The sequence below is a fragment of the Hypomesus transpacificus genome, chromosome 8 (genome assembly GCF_021917145.1).
Source record: "Hypomesus transpacificus isolate Combined female chromosome 8, fHypTra1, whole genome shotgun sequence".
Taxonomy (NCBI): domain Eukaryota; kingdom Metazoa; phylum Chordata; class Actinopteri; order Osmeriformes; family Osmeridae; genus Hypomesus; species Hypomesus transpacificus.
Window position 1 is genome coordinate 12,442,993 of NC_061067.1, and position 16,628 is coordinate 12,459,620.

The following is a 16,628-nucleotide window of genomic DNA, read 5'->3' on the forward strand; positions in this document are numbered from 1 at the left end:
GGGGTTAGGGCATGCCTACTGAACTGTGTCGCTGTGTCTGTGTCTCTTAAGTAAACCCAAATGTATGAAGTAGTCATGTTTCAGACATGTTTATTCTCAGACAAACCACATGTACACCTTTTAACACAACACCAGTCTGGATGGTACACACTACAGGCACACACAGTAGATTTGGTCTATGCATAGGTGGAGACGATCACATTATGAATGACCTTGACACACGAAACAAGCACAGGGGAGAAGAGAGGAAGGGAGAGAGGAGAGGAGGAAGAGCAGGAAGTGGGGAAGAGGTGATGAGAAGAGCGACCACATAATTTGGCTTCACTGTCACCTCTGACCTCACTTCTCTCCTGGCCAAATAGGGTATTGCACAACCCAGGGGTTGTGCTTTTAATGGAGCACAGCCAACTAGGGAACAGCAGATCACAACCTCATATCCAGACCATATGACAGGCAGATCCACAATGTAGAACATGTCTTCCAGTCCTTGTCTGACTGAGCTTCTTCAAACGATCTACCAGGCTCCAAAATGGTAAGTTCCTGAGAAGACCTCTGGGTGGCAGTGTCACTTGTTCTTCTCCCTGGTCCACTTGATCATGGTCTCTGGTGAGCGGTAGAGGAAGATGAGCTTGGCGTAGAGCTCCTCCTCCAGCTCCAACTCTCCGGTCTCACGGACCAGGAAGATGTCCGTGCATAGCTTCAGGATGCGGTCCACACACTGTAGCTCCTCAAACATGATGGAGTGGGAGATCCCGCTAAAGAACTCTCGTACAAACTTCCCAATGACGAGAACCACAGAGGCATATAGACCCATGATGCTGCAGAGCGGAAGGAAAGATGAGCACTGGCATGCAAAACATACTGTCAAAACATACACACTGTCTAGTTACTGAGTCCAGGTTATAGTTCACATGTGTTCTGGCACAGACTGTACGCTAGTGTTTTGATGATTGTAGACAGTATGATTTATGTTGATGGTATATTCACCCGTATCCTGCCAGGAAGCCCAGACTGGGAGGGCTCACTTTGTCACTGAAGACATAGAGCTGTAGGCCCGCCCCCCGCTTTCCTCCAGATGCTCCGCCCCTCATCTTTATCTTGCTGGCCGCTGGTTGGTCGACAATCCACCACTCCTGGATCTCTCCACTCCCATTGGTGGTCCGCTCCAAGGCTAGCAGGATGTTCTTATAGCCCTCCTCTGGTGGGACATTTGTTTATGCACTCATACAATTCATGTATTCATACTTTGGAAATGGAGGCTGTTAGCATGTTTGCCAGTTAGCAATACAAAAAAGTTTAGCAAGCATTAGAAAATCTCTTTGCTGTTTGAGGTTTAACAATAAGATACAGGATTGTTTTGCTCATTTTGCAGGGGTAGGCTACTGGCCTATTGGAACACATTAGTAATGCTAGCTAAAATACAAACAACGTCAAATCTAGAGCTAGATTGAGGTTTAAGGGTTACCTTTATAGAGCTGTTCTATGGGTTTAGCGTTGGAGTCACTGGGAGCTCTGATGAAGCACGGAAACACCTGCTCTATCACCCTGGAGACCAGACAACAACACTGCACTTAAAGTACTGGTGAGAGCGTGTGAATTATGTGTGTGTGAGTGCGCTTGTGTGCTTACACAGCCTGGCTGCGTGTTCCGTTCAGCAGGTCTATGAGTTCCTGCCGCGTTGTCATGTCCAGATACGTAACATGTTTATCTGTGGCAACCTCAGCTTTTGCTCCAAGACTCAGGTTCCTGATGGAGGAAAAAAAGATAATCTTCCCGTACTACGCTGTAGTCACGATGGCACAGTGTATTATTGCCTCACAGAAAGAAGCTCCTGGAATCGACTGGGGAGTCTGTGTGGAGTTTCCCCACAAGGCATGAAGAACCCAAATCCAATGTGCAGAACAAATCACTCTCCTGCCCATGTCCATGGCCACAACATATGAGCACTTGGACTTGGTCCCTGGTTGCCTTGATGTGGCTGATTACTGCTCCTGGTTGTCCCGGGAGGAGTTTCTCACAACAGGAGGAGAAAATGCAGGAAAAATTGACCTTTCTGGACCCTTCTGCATGTGTGTGTGTGTTCTCAGTGTCGCTGCTTCTTGCACACACGTGTGTGCCACTACTTCATGATAAAAAGTACTCCATTATACTAGTATGGTTAACAGTGCTATGGTAGTATTCCAGTGGCAGTACTATGCTAGAAGTATGGTAGTATTATGGTAGTTTTGTAGTGCTACTACAAATACTGTACCTCTGTATTGTCCAGGACATGGTGACAGGAAACTGCTCCTCGTAGCTTAGCACATCCATGAGGTTGTTCCTACTGGGGGGGCTGATGGTCCAGAGGGAGTTGCTGCTTCCCTCCAGCTCCGCCACCGTCAGGTCTTCAGAGGTGTACGCCTCCAGGAACTGCATGGCGCTCTGGAGCAGAGATCAGGGGTTAGACATGCCAGTGAGAGTTGGGGGGCAGCTAGGGCTTGTTAAAATACTGTACACACAAGCCAGGTATGGTTACATTATGGCACTCCCTCCAAGTGTGTGTGTGCATGTGTGCAGGTCTGTGTGTAAAAGCCTGACTGACTGCTGTATATTAAGGGACTCACAGGAATGTAGTTGTAGGAGTTCATGAAGTCAGAAAAGTCTGCTGCTGAGACGTCCTTCAGCTGGTTCTGCTGAGCACTCATGGTGAAGATGGGCTGGAGGGGGAGGTGGAGGGGAGGTGGAGGAGGGGGGGAGAAGTAACTGTCAGAAAAGTTGAAGATGTAATCTTTTATTCTGTATAAAATGATACTGTGTTTAGCCTTGTGCCACCCCCAAATGAACTATGGGCAATGACCAGGCTTAGGTAAACAGAAAGATCCTTATCTTTTCTGAGCACGTCATTTAGCAGGGCCACTTCAAGATGCAGACACGCACTCACACGCGTAAGATCTGACAGTAACCAAATCAACCAAGTTCTAAAGAGTAACTTATAGTAACTACTACTTGTTACATCTTACTATCATACAAATAGTAAATTATTTTTGTAATCCAATGAAAGCCCCCCTCCCCCTGCTACCTGGAAGCCCCCCAGGGTGATGGTTACAGACACGTCCAGGGGCTTGTTGACCACGCCGGCCACAGACTTGACCAGTGACATGAAGAGCAGTGGAAACCAGACGATGCAGATGAGCAGCAAGACGATCATGCCGCCCATGCCGTACTTCACCACCACCTTCTTCTTCTGGCCGCGGGGCTGGGGGTAGCGCTGCAGGCAAGGGAACATGTCATTAGAAACGCTCTGATTCCACATTACACTTGGAATTAAGAAAATGAAACACTTTGAAATTAAAAAAATTTAACGGCTCCTTCAAAGGAGCTCTCCTACTACTACCACTGCTCCCAGTAATTCTCCTGCTCTTCCTCGGTTCTACCAGGAGAACATCTGGTCCCTGTTCCTTTTCTTACCAGGAGCCGCTGTTCTCTGCCAGCTCACCTTCTCTGATTCCCTCCAGCATTTGAGGACAAAGATGTGTGCGTAGATGTCCTCTACACAGATCCAGCTGGACAGGCTGAGAGTTGTATCAGTCCAGACCCAGTCCATCACCGCTCGCAGCTCTGTTAGGAAGGGAACCAAGCGGAACCTGACAGAACCAGGACAGCAGGTATGAATATAGGTATAGGTATTGTTAGACCTGACCTGCCCCTACTGCAAAAAAAAATCCTAGGGGAAACACTGAAACAACATAGTCAAAACAACAACAACCAAAAAAGTTCGGAAAAGTTATTTCGGTAGATTATTCCTCCACTTCAATAATACCAATTGGTATTGTGTTCTATATCATTGGAAAGCCTGATTAGTCACCTTTACAACGTGTTACAACTTGTCAGGATCGTGCATTCGTGGAATGAGCAACACAGCTAACCCAGTGGGTAGCGGCCCCAAATGTGCCAAAATCCCCTTCACATAGGTCTTGACCTCGATCTTCAGCCAGGCCCAGCTCCATTTGCACCTTAGCCCTGAGTCCAGCTGTGTTATATAACTTGAATCCTTCTCTTTAAGTGCGCTCATTCTAGAAAACAATTGTCAATATTTTATGTGCTGGACCAGGGCTACTTTTTCATGATCATAAACGTTTGTTAAGGCTAACTCCGACTGCATTAAATCAACGTTAAATTATCCGCCAGAGCAGGTGTTTCGATCACTCATTAAACCAGACACCAATTGGTCTTGTTTCATTACGTGTTCGTAATGAAATTACGAACGTATTTAGCTCCAACATTGTAGGTAGGCTACTGCAACACATTTCGCTGATCTTACGTTAGCTGACAAGCTGACTAGTCGACAAGCTGACTACTGTAGCCTTTTCAAAGAAGACGCTGCAGTTCACTTGATTGTGATTGGCCAAATGACTCGCCTGATGTATCACCAAAGATGCTTTATTGTGAAGACGACCACAGTAAGTTTTTGAAACTCCCGTTTATGGGAAATTGTATCCCCACCCCCAAATAAAAACTGTCCAGATCTACACGATTCACGTGGATGACATTTAAAAACTGCCATTTTCACCGAAAAGTGACAAGTTTGCAGGTATGCAGAAAGTTGTTGGTTCGAATCCCGGCCGTGCAAAATTAACTTGTGTCCTTGGGCAAGGCACTTCACTCGACTTGCCTCGGGGAGAATGTCCCTGTACCTCGCTCTGGATAATAGCGTCTGCTAAATGACTAAACTTAAATGTAAATGGGCCCTGTCATCCTGCAGCAACAACACCATCACCAGAGATGAGCCTTGGACTAGGACCAAGCTGAGCTGGTTTAACATGCTTACCCTTGAAACAGGAAGAGGTTGAGGTAGTTGTAGCTCTTGGTCAGGAAATTTCCCAGGACACGGGTGGGGTAGCCACAGCGGATCTGATAGGCAGACAGGCCGAAGTAGATACACTTGACGAAGTACCACAGCTGAGCCACGGTGTTCTGGCTGAAACGCCTGGGAAAGGAGTCATGGGTCAAAGATTAAGATTCAGACTGGGTCAGGGTGAGTTAGTAACTTCTACCATCAGACATGTACCTCTCAGTGACCCCCGGCAGGATGAAGAACATCCAGAAGTGGATGCCAAACACCAAGATGACCTGGAAGATGACCTTCCCCATCACTGTCTTCCTCAGGTACAGGGCCCGGTCCACCACCATGGTGCCAAACTGGATCAACACCATCACAAGGAACGCTTCTGGAACCTGGTCTTCCGACAAGGACGAAGTGATGTCGGCTGCTGCTGAGTGCTTCTGTGTGTGTCACATGATGTGGTTAGATAGGAAAGAATACTGCCATGAATTCTGTCATTATTCTTTGATTGAGGCAAAGTGTATCAATAAAGTTGTGCTCCATTGAAACTCACCCCAAAGGCCCAAAAGCCAAATACAATGATTATGAAATCAACTGTGTCAGCAAGGAACATGAGAACGTAGACGTCAGTGACAGCGCTGTACTCTGGGTGGATCAGACTGTAGAAGAACTGGCGAATTGGAACGTAGAACTGAAGCGTCCTGGAGAGAGGATGCATACATGTTTTATATGTCGCCATTTGTGAATGGATGGAAGATGGATGGATGATAAATAGATAAATGGATAGATAGGAAAAATAGATACCCATTGACAGTGAAGCTTTTGGCTCTTATCAGCTGCTCTTGAAGTTTTTCTAGAATCATCTCTTTCTTGCTGCGTTGTTGGATACACCCCATACTGCCTCCCTTCCTCAAGCTGCCACGAGAACTTACACTACCTGTGTCCACACACACACATGCATCATACACAGATACAGACACAGATCAGAGCTACTTTTTTGACAGCGGGCATCAGAGAGGGGGCAGCAGAGGCTCACCTCTGGAGTGAGCGGAGCGCTGGGAGATGGAGCTCTTGCGGCAGAGCGGCATGGAGGTTGAGTGGGATTGTTTGGAGAAGCGTCGGAGCACAGTCTCCTGGGAGGAGGGGCTCGCTGGAGGATGCTTCTCTTCTCTGGCCTTGCTTCGACCCTTCTTCTCTGAGTTGCTATGGCGACGTTTGGCAGGTCTTGCTATGGTGACGTTTGCCACCCCTCTTCTGGAGTCATCCTCATCCCACAGGCCATGGCACTAATGGCAACAACACCAACCATCATTATCAACAACAACACCATTATCCTCAACAACAACACCATCATCATTAATAATATAACAACACCATAATCATCATCATCAACATCAACACAATCTTCATCAAAAACACCATCATCATCATCAACAACAACACAATCTTCATCAACAACACCATCATCATCATCATCATCCACAACAACAACACCATCATCCTCAACAACAACACCATCATCCTCAAAAACTACACAATCTTCATCAACAACATCATCATCAACAACAACACCATCATCAACACCATCATCAACAACACCATCATCATCAACAACAACTCCATCATCAACAACAACACCATCAACAACACTATCATCATCAACAACACCATCATCGACCACAATACCAACATCCTTCACATCATCAACAACAACACCAGCATGATCATCATCATCAACAGCAGCAGCAGGAGGGAAGTTAGGAGGTTAGGAGTGTTACCTTGAGGATGGAGCGATGAAAGAAGAGTGCCAGCAGCTGAATGAGGTCATAGTGGACATAGCCCTCTTTTTTCTCCACACCGATGATGTTGGGCGGGTGAAAAGGCTTGGTCCGGTCAAGCTCCATGTTTTGATTGAATGGGAAAAACCCAAATTGGAAGAAGTACTTTATCACTATGGTAACCTGTGAAAAAATGTGTAGATTAATCAATTCATATTCAACATAATCAACAGTTTCACCACAGCACACCATGTTTGTCTATGACAATATGACTATATAATATGACTTTATATAATCAGGTGTGTGGTAGTCTGTGTACGAGGTGTGTGGTACAAGCTAGTTCAAGTATATGTGGTTCCGGTCACCGGTGTAATAGAATTACTATTCTTTAAGATGTCTATAATATTCTTTGGCCTAGAACAATTATTGCTGAGGTTTTAACTTATGTAAAAATAGCATAACCTTTTAGCCTAAGACAATTTTGTTTAAGTTTCCGTTTGCTGACAAACGTCTAACAATTTGACTGTTTGACCCTGGTTGTTTTGCCCATACTCCAGGAGTTTTTGCTGACAAGTTCTGCTTCTGTTGTCTCAAGCTCTGTTTTTTAATATTGAGCATCTGTATCCAGTTCTGCAACCTATTCCCCTTTTAAATTTCTGTTATTGAAGAGTTCCTCTTTTGATAGACATGAACTATTGAACTAATGATGTAACTGTTTGGAATTACTGTATAAAAGAGTGTTCAGATCATGACACCTTTAGTGAGCCCTTCTACTCCAGACATCATTTATGATCCTGTTTTAGAACTGCTCCTTGCTTGCAAGAATAAACAGATAAAGACAAATTCTTCTGACTTCAGACATTCAATCATAGAAAATTCTACGACACTGGTATGTGTGTATAGGTGTGTGCAGTTCAGGTGTTTGTGTACACGTGTGTGTGGTTCAGGTATGTATGTACAGGTGTGTTTACGGGTGTGTGTACAGGTCTGTGTACAGGTGTGTGTACTGATTATGTTTGCAGGTATGTGTACAGGTGTGTCGTACCTCAGTGTAGACAATGGCAGTCATCCAGAAGCGTTTGGAGGGGCGTGGCACAGAAAGCATGGCCCACAGGAAGATGAGGATGGGCAGCACCAGGGTGGCACAGCTGGCAGACACCATGTGGTTGAGGATGATGACCAGGTAGCAGACCATCTCAGATCTGGCCACTAGAGTGTTGTACAACGCATAGCACAGCAGCAACAGGGCAGGCTGGTCACCGAAGAAGCGTTCAGAAGCCTCCAGCTCCTCATCATAGAACATTCTGGAATTAGAGAGAATGTTGGGGAGGGAGATTTAGATGACTTTAACAATTGGAGTTGTTAAATGTGAGTGTCTCAGCATCTGATTGGTTGGCAAACCGACCTATTGCTGAGCAGCTCGCTGGCAGTGAGCTCATGGGTCAGAGAGGGGAGTGTATCTGGCTCCTCCCTCTCCTCAGGTGCCATAACCAGCCGTCGTTTTGTCCTGGGAACCCCCCCTGCCACCTCCGTCCCGCCCTCCTGCAGGTCCAAGCCCAGGGCCAGGCTGTATGAGGGGGGGATATCCACCTCCCGAGGACTCTGCCTGAGGGATTGGGCTGAGTCCAGCTGCAGCTCAGTGGAGCCAGAACAGGAGGGACACCTGCCACCCTGCTCCCAAGCCGCTCCCTCAGAGATCCCCCCTGGGGATGGAGCAGGCTGGCTTGGGGGGTCCGTCAGGCAGGGAGGGTCCACTGCCATCTTCTTCAGAGTGCCTTGTCCCGCGCACAGTGCTGTGGGCTTGGTGTGTTCACTGGGGGAGGGGGTATAAAGTTAGGACACTGATGTTAGAGGAGAAGAGAGGAGACAATGAGAGCTAACCTGACTGTTCTGCTGTCCACGCTCTCCAGAGAGGAAGAAGTGGAGAAGGTAAAGGAGGAAGGGAGGTCCATTCCTGCCATCTTTTGAAGCATGGGCCGTGGTCGCTGGCTGGTCCTGAGCACGTGGGGTCTCTCCCCCAACTCTGTGCGGTCCAGGTTGGACTGGTACAAGTACATCAGGGTGGCATCTGTGTGTGTACTGGGGGGGAGAGAGGTAGTGATATGACAATATGTCCTAAGGTACAGTAAGATACCTTACCAGACCAAGCAGGTCTGTTACCTGGACAGGCTGTCACGTGACACCACAGAGTCTTGGCTCTCTTGCTGATAGGCTGACCTCCGCCACTCTGAGTCCTGGAAAATGAAGTCCTCGGGGTGTTTCTCCAGGCCTGACTCTACAGATGCACCGCAGCACATCTGCTGCTGGTAATACAGATGGATGCTCTCCCTGGAGGGGAGATTCCCCTTGGAGCACAGAAACAATGATATAAGACTGTAGAACACGGTTGTAATATAATTATGTTACAATATCTCTTGTAACATCTACTGTTATGTTACAACATAGCTTGTAACATCTACTGTTATGCATAACAGAGATGTTGTAACATAACTATATTCCAACCGTGTTCTAGTGGAGTTACCCCCGAACCTTAACACCTAACACTGAACCCTGCCCTGGCCAGGTGGTTACCTTCTTGACCTCGTGTGTTAGCATGCAGCGCTCGATCCGCAGCACAGTAGAGATGGAGATATGCTCCTGACACAGTGAGTTCAGCCAGGCAGTCAGGCTGTCCAGCAGGGCCTGCACCAGGACCCAGGAGAACTTCAGCATGTTGAAGAGCCGTTTCAGAATGTTGTCTAGAACCAGCAGGAGAATGAGGCTTACAACCGAGACCAGACCAAAGGAAGTGGAGAGGAAAGGATAAAACACTACCTACCTGGTCCGTCTGTCTTTCCCTCCTTTTCCTCCGCCTCTTCATCCTCCAATTCTACTGCAGCACAACCTGTCACATACCATAAGAAGTGACTAGCTATGAAGCCCCTGGGGCCTAGACTCCTCATAGACCAGACCTACCTTCTTCTGTGTCCTCCCTCCCCGCTTCCTCCTTCCTTGTCTCCTCCCTCCTCGACTTTGGTCCTTCAGTGTATCTCTGCCAGAAGCGTTGTTTCTCCTGGCTGCGTTCCTTCATTGCTGTTTTGGAGTCTGTGATCCATGCATGGTACACAAACTACAACACACATAGCCTTTCAGCCCAGGCAACTAGACACTGATCATTTTTTATCAATGATTTTATTGTTAGGCACAAACTTGATTTTTTGTTTTTAACTGAAACTTGGTTAGACCAAGATAACAGTGCAGCTGCTCTTATTGAATCAACACCTCCCAACTTCAGTTTTGTGACTGAATCAAGAGTGCATAAGAAAGGAGGTGGAGTTGGTATTATATTTAACGATTCTCTTCAATGCAAACAGATGTCTTTTGGTCATTTTACTTCCTTTGAATATGTGGCTCTGAATTCCACTCGAGTTTTATTCCTCAACATTTACAGACCACCTAAATACTGTGCAACCTTCTTTGATGAGTTTACTGAACTGCTGTCTATAATCTGTATTGATTTTGATTATGTTGTCATTGTTGGCGATTTTAATATCCATGTTGATAATCCCCAGGACAGAGGGTCTATAGAACAATCTGATGTCCTTGATAACTATGATCTGACTCAGCATGTAACAGGTCCCACCCACAACAAGGGTCACACTCTAGACCTAATCATCACCAAAGGTCTGAACATTTCCAAGGTTGCTGTGACTGACGCTGTGACTGATGTTGCACTCTCTGATCATTTCTGTGTTTTCTTTGAGAGTGCAATCCCCCTGCACTTAAATGTCCAAACCGAGGTTACATCACTGAAAATGAGCTTGTGAATGGCTTAAATTCTAAAGTAAAATTGTTATTGATGCCATTGCACCCACTAAAGTGAAGGTTGTCTCGGGTAAGAAAAGATCCCCTTGGAGAAATGCCATGCTGGTCAGAATAGAGAAAAAAGAGTGTCAAAAAGCTGAGCGTAGATGGCAAAAAACTAATCTCCAGGTTCACTGTGGTATCTATAAAGAGAGACTTCGCAATTATAATTTGTAACTTAGAAATGCAAGACAGTCCTTCTTCACTGACATCATAACCAAAAACAATCACAATACACGTGCCTTATTTGCTACAGTTGACAGACTAACAAACCCTCCGGTGTCAGTAACTGCTACGCTCCAATCCACTTGGGCATGCAATCAATTTGCCTTTTTTGATGACAAATTTCAGAAAATTAGACAAGCAGTCGGTGCCACCACACCAACCACAGGATATGTGCTGTCCCCGTCGACCAAAGAAGCCTAGAAGACATCTGGAAAAACATTCGCCTGCAGCTTGGATATTCTACCAACACACTTTTTCACACTCCATGACCACTGATCTTTTACAAATTATAAACACATCCATTCTCTCAGGTGTCTTCCCACAAGCCCTAAAAACTGCAGTTATTAAACCACTCCTAAAAAAGTATAGTTTAGACCCCGAAATAATTAAAAATTATAGGCCAATATCAAATCTTCAATTTTTAAAGATCCTATGACATGCTGTTTTTGGATGCTTTTATATAAGCCTCGGTGGTCCCCTAATACTGTATCTGAAGTTTACATTCACATTTTACATTTAGTCATTTAGCAGATGCTCTTATCCAGAGCGACTTACAGTAAGTACAGGGACATTCTCCCTGAGGCAAGTAGGGTTGCCCAAGGACACAATGTCATTTGGCATGGCCGGGAATCGAACCAACAACCTTCTGATTAATAGCCCGACTCCCTAACCGCTCAGCTATCTGACCCCCCTAGTTTCCTCAGGATGTGCTGTTTCTGTGTCTTGTAGCTTTAAATGCTATGACGAAGAAAGAGGGGCCAACTGCCATGCTTCGGTTGTTTGCAAACCATGATGTCTCGAGGAAAAACAATATCGCGCTTGCACGGTCGTAGCTCATTTTCTCATTGGTTGACCAAATTCTCTATGCGCCAAAGCAGAGAAAGGGGACCCTTGGTTTTAAGACGTCATAAAACCAGATTTTTTTCTGGTAGAGAAGAATACCGAGGGCTTGGTTTACACCTATCAAAATGTCTAGCCACTGGGGGACCAAAGGCAGGCTACGGGAACTCATATTAATGTTAAATAACCTCCTAAAGTGAAAATGTAATGTCATGGGACCTTTAAGTAAGAAAATTGAAATTCGACACTGTCGATCATGACATACTGACTTGGTTTGAATCCTACTTGAAGGACCGACAATATTTTGTGTCTGTAGCTAATTACAGTTTAGAGCTGACGAGGATGACGTGGTGTTCCCCAAGGTTCAATACTGGGGCCTCTTCTATTCAACATCTACATCAGTGGCTTAACGTAGTACGACGGGCCCAGGTGCAAGATATTATGCCCCCCACCCAGACGGGGGTCGTCCGTGGCGGACTTCGTGGGCTGGCGACTAGTTGATGGTCTAGTTAAAAAATGCTCTAATTTCGGCAGCTTTGCCGCCTTCTCATCTTGTTCTTTTTTCTCTTGCCTTTTTCTGCTTCCACTCTTATGCTTAAAGGGCATTGCTACACGTTCAGTTGTGCTGTGCTCAATGAACTGCGTTGTCGTGACTCGTGACCTTCAGCCAAGTAGTTCCAGCAAAACTGTTAACCGTTCTAAATCATTGAGGGACAATGACATGGCTAGATAGCTGGCTAGTCTTGATGTTAAACATACTGTCAAATTATAATTACTGTTTGGAGAATATGTCAACTTTGATTTGCTATTCAACTCGCTACACATGCTGCAGCCCAGTGGCGAAAATCTGCTATAAATTTTGGGGGGGACAATTGTATGACATTTTATCAAGAGCAATTTCTGAAGGGTACACCAAAATGATTGCTGCAACACAGCCTACATTAATATCTTAAATGTATATTGAGGAACCATAATTCATACTCCTGGATAATTTATAGTTAGTAACTGAAGAGTTTTCTCAACTTGTTCAAATGTAGTTATAAGTAGTGTTTCTTATCAGTCAAGTATGAATGCAGGTGTACAGTATTTACAACCAGCAATACCAAGAAAGGCCAGTATGTACTGTACACTGTATGGGTGCAGTTTGTAATTACAATGGGCGTGGTGCAGTCTCACTTAAAATAATCTCAATTGAACCATCATAAAGTCGGGGAAAATTGCGAAACCATTTCTCTTGAAGTGTCAACACTTTGTTGGCAAGAGTTTGCAGTTCTATAAATTGTGGGTGTGGCTGATTTGGTTCTGTGCCACCACTGAGGTGACTAGACAGTGCTGTGCCACTGTCTCCTATACTGCTGCTGCTGGCAAAAAGGTTGACCCCCGGTCCTGCCATGGCTGTGATACTGTCATCTGAAGTCTCTCCCTGGCTCTTTCCCCTTTACCACCCTCACTGACTCACAGTCTGTCTCCTAGAAAAGACATAAGGTGTTTGCCATCCTCCTAACTACCAGTACCCAATCCTACACAATTAATCACAACAACAATACCATCGCCTCAAACTAATCTTGGTTCAGTCACCAGTTTAAGTAGAGAGTGGGGGTATCCATGGCATTGTCCAATTATGTCCCTATTTTACAAGTCTAAAGAAGAGAACCCGTCATGTTGCCAAACAAGAGACTCAACAAACTTACCTGAGACCCCCCTGTTTCTGCCAGTCTGTTCCTGCCTACCTGCAGCTCTATTGTCTGTTTGTTATCTGGTGCATCCTCTGCCTAATGGCATCATTATGAAACATTCAATTGGCACATTTCACATCATTTTTATGAACATTTTTTCAACTAGTCTTTAAGATTAGGCCACTAGGGTTCTTTCTTTGTGTCTTGGTGTCCTGAAATTATCAGGCTAGGTCTGAAGCACAAGCGCGGAATGCAGGTGTAGGGTTCAACAAGTTTATTGATGCCGAGTTCTCCTCGGAACAGAGCGAGGCGATATATTCAACAAAAGCTAATCCACACACGAAACCAGAAAAAACGAAGGGAAAGTTCATATCCAGCTACTGTGAACTTCACAGAGCGGAGCAGTCAGTATAGTCCATATAATCCACAACGAAAGAGGTATATTCCAAAATCCTGCGAAAGAAACAGTAATCCACGGCAGAAACAGTAATCTCACCACCTTTGGTTCACATGTGTCCACGACAAACATTGACGGAGTGAATGAGGAGGGCCTTCCTGTCCTTAAATAGGAAGTGACAGGTGAAAGGTGTGTCCTAGGATCTGCATCGCCCTCTGGAGGAGCGGCGGACATGCACAGACGTGACAGGACCCCCCCTCGGACGGCCGACCCCTGACTGCCCAGGGAGAGAGACCTGTAGCTGCCGGATGAGGGTCTTGTCCACAATGAACTTGGCCGGAACCCAGCTGCGCTCCTCTGGTCCATACCCTTCCCAGTCCACCAGGTACTGGGTGGACCTCCCGACCATACACCTGTCCAGTAGCCGCCGAACTGTATAAGTGGGACCCTGCACTCCATTGCTGATTGTGGGCAATCTCGGCCCACAGAGGGTTCTGGCTCCACTTGGTGGGGTCTTTGGAGGTGTAGCACCGGAGATATATCTCTAGACCCTGGTTAACTCGCTCCGTTTCTCCATTAGACTGGGGGTGGTGCCCCGAGGAGAGGCTAACTGAGGCCCCAAGATGACTCCAGAAGGCCTTCCAGAAATGGGCCACAGACTGAGCCCCCGGTCGCTGACCACGCCATCATACCACTAAGTACGATGGCGCCGACGATGGCAGCCGCGGTAGCTAGGTGCGCGCTGTTTTGTCTTGTCTGTTAATTCAGTGTTCTGCCAAGACTTCCGGGGTTCTCTAACAAGGGAAGCACTTCTTAACATCAGGACTACAACTCCTGTGGATTTATTTTCCACCTTTCTGCTTCCAGCTGCAGATTTTGTGGGAATTATAGTCAAAGCCACCCTCGGCTTTGTCCTAGCAGCGAAGCATCGTAGGAGAGGTAAACGGGCTGGTGCTTTGGTGCGACTTCGTCGGCGCGGAGTGCGCACAGCGTTACCGGGGATATTTTTCTCCAACGTTCGTTCACTGATTAACAAACTGGACGAACTTCAGCTACTGGTGTGGAAAAACAGAGACTTTAGTTCATCTTCCGTTTTGTGCTTCACGGAGACATGGCTGAGTGAACTGATCCCAGACTCTGCGCTCCAGCTAGCAGGTTTCAAACTGCTGAGAGCGGATCGTGACTCCCTGCTTTCTGGCAAAACGAAAGGCGGTGGTATTTGTTTTTTTATTAAAAGTGGCTGGTGTGAAGATGTGACAGTGATTCTGCAGCACTGTTCTCCTGATCTGGAAACATTTTTTATTAACTGTAAACCTTTTTACTCGCCACGTGAGTTTGCTTCATTCATACTGGTCGGCGTCTACATGCCCCCTCAGGCTAGCGCCAACGAGGCTCAACGTGTGCTCGCCAACCAGATACTCAGTGTGGAGCATGAAAATCCAGATTCCTTGGTTATTGTGCTAGGCGACTTTAACAAAGGCAATCTCACTCAAGAACTTCCCAAATACAGACAATTCATCAAATGCCCTACCAGAGAAGAGAACACTTTGGACCACTGCTACTCTACTATCAGTAAAGCATACCATGCGGTTCCCGAGCAGCACTGGGTCACTCAGACCACGCCATGGTCCGCCTGATTCCTGCATACAGGCAGAAGCTTAAGCGCTGTAAGCCTGCTGTGAGGACATCGAAACAGTGGACCAGTGAGGCTATGGAGGAACTGCGGGCGTGCTTGGACTGTACTGACTGGGACATGTTCATGACTGCTACCAATAGTCTGGATGAGCTCACGGAGGCTGTGACATCATACTTCAGCTTCTGTGAGGACTGATGTATACCAACACGCACCAGGGTGAGCTACAACAACGACAAACCCTGGTTTACAGTTAAACTCAGAAGGCTGAGGCTGGACAAAGAGGCAGCGTTTAGGAGTGGGGACAAGGACAGATTCAAGGAGTCAAAGAACAGGTTTAGCAAGGCGGAGAGAGAGGCTAAACTACTGTACTCGGAGAGACTAGCACATCAATTCTCTGCTAACGACTCTGCTTCTGCCTGGAGAGGCCTCAGGCAGATCACCAACTTCAAGCCCAGAGCCCCCCACTCCACTAACGACTCCCGCCTGGCCAACGACCTGAATGAGTTCTACTGTAGATTTGAAAGACAATTGGACAGTCCTGAACAACCCCTTTCCACCCATGAGGCCTCCCCCCTCCCCCCTCTACAGTGACGACCCTCTCCATTCAGGAGAGAGAAGTAAACAAACTGTTCAAGAGACAGAACCCCCGCAAAGCAGCTGGGCCGGACTCTGTCTCTCCAGCCACCCTCAAGAACTGTGCTGACCAGCTGTCTCCGGTGTTTACCTACATCTTCAACACTTCCCTGGAGACATGCCATGTGCCAGCCTGTCTCAAGTCCTCCACCATCATCCCTGTAACCAAAAAGCCCAGGCCAACTGGACATAATGACTACAGACCCGTCGCCCTGACCTCTGTGGTAGTGAAGTCTTTTGAGCGCCTGGTGCTGGCACACCTTAAATCCATCACAGACCCTCTACTGGACCCCCTGCAGTTTGCCTACAGAGCCAACAAGTCTGTCGACGATGCAGTTAATATGGCCCTCCACTTCACCCTTCAGCTCTGCCTTTAATACCATCATCCCCGCCCTGCTTCAGGACAAGCTCTCCCAGCTGAACGTGCCTGATTCCACCTGCAGGTGGATCACAGACTTCCTGTCTGACAGGAAGCAGTGCATTGAGCTGGGAACACAAGTCTCTGATTCCCGGTCCATCAGCACCGGATCTCCCCAGGGCTGCGTCCTTTCTCCTCGGCTCTTCTCCCTGTACACCAACAGCTGCACCTCCAGTCATCCGTCCGTCAAACTCCTGAAGGTGGAGACGAGTCTGACTATAGGTGGGAAGCGGACAACCTGGTGACCTGGTGCAGCCAGAACAACCTAGAGCTCAATGCTCTCAAGACAGTGGAGATGGTTGTGGACTTCAGGAAGAACATAGCCCCACTCACCCCCATCACCCTGTGTGACTCCCCAGT

The 16,628-nt window shown here is 46.9% G+C and overlaps 1 protein-coding gene across 3 annotated transcripts in view; it reads right to left on the reverse strand.

Moving 5' to 3' along the window:
• Positions 1–63: 63 nt before the first annotated feature.
• The window catches only part of LOC124470080 (piezo-type mechanosensitive ion channel component 2-like), a 180,005-nt gene continuing 163,440 nt past the window's right edge, over positions 64–16,628 (reverse strand). For all 3 annotated transcript variants that reach the window (XM_047023792.1, XM_047023791.1, XM_047023793.1), the window contains 21 exons: positions 9,556–9,709; positions 9,419–9,484; positions 9,172–9,338; positions 8,761–8,945; positions 8,482–8,679; positions 8,006–8,413; positions 7,646–7,904; positions 6,601–6,783; positions 5,859–6,108; positions 5,627–5,759; positions 5,376–5,523; positions 5,048–5,262; positions 4,808–4,966; positions 3,476–3,623; positions 3,059–3,247; positions 2,604–2,696; positions 2,252–2,421; positions 1,630–1,746; positions 1,466–1,545; positions 988–1,198; positions 64–818 (listed from right to left, as the gene is read on the reverse strand). In XM_047023792.1, coding sequence (XP_046879748.1) covers positions 566–818; positions 988–1,198; positions 1,466–1,545; positions 1,630–1,746; positions 2,252–2,421; positions 2,604–2,696; positions 3,059–3,247; positions 3,476–3,623; positions 4,808–4,966; positions 5,048–5,262; positions 5,376–5,523; positions 5,627–5,759; positions 5,859–6,108; positions 6,601–6,783; positions 7,646–7,904; positions 8,006–8,413; positions 8,482–8,679; positions 8,761–8,945; positions 9,172–9,338; positions 9,419–9,484; positions 9,556–9,709 — 3,786 coding nt within the window. In that variant the 3' untranslated portion in view covers positions 64–565. The remainder of the gene's footprint in view (positions 819–987; positions 1,199–1,465; positions 1,546–1,629; positions 1,747–2,251; positions 2,422–2,603; positions 2,697–3,058; positions 3,248–3,475; positions 3,624–4,807; positions 4,967–5,047; positions 5,263–5,375; positions 5,524–5,626; positions 5,760–5,858; positions 6,109–6,600; positions 6,784–7,645; positions 7,905–8,005; positions 8,414–8,481; positions 8,680–8,760; positions 8,946–9,171; positions 9,339–9,418; positions 9,485–9,555; positions 9,710–16,628) is intronic.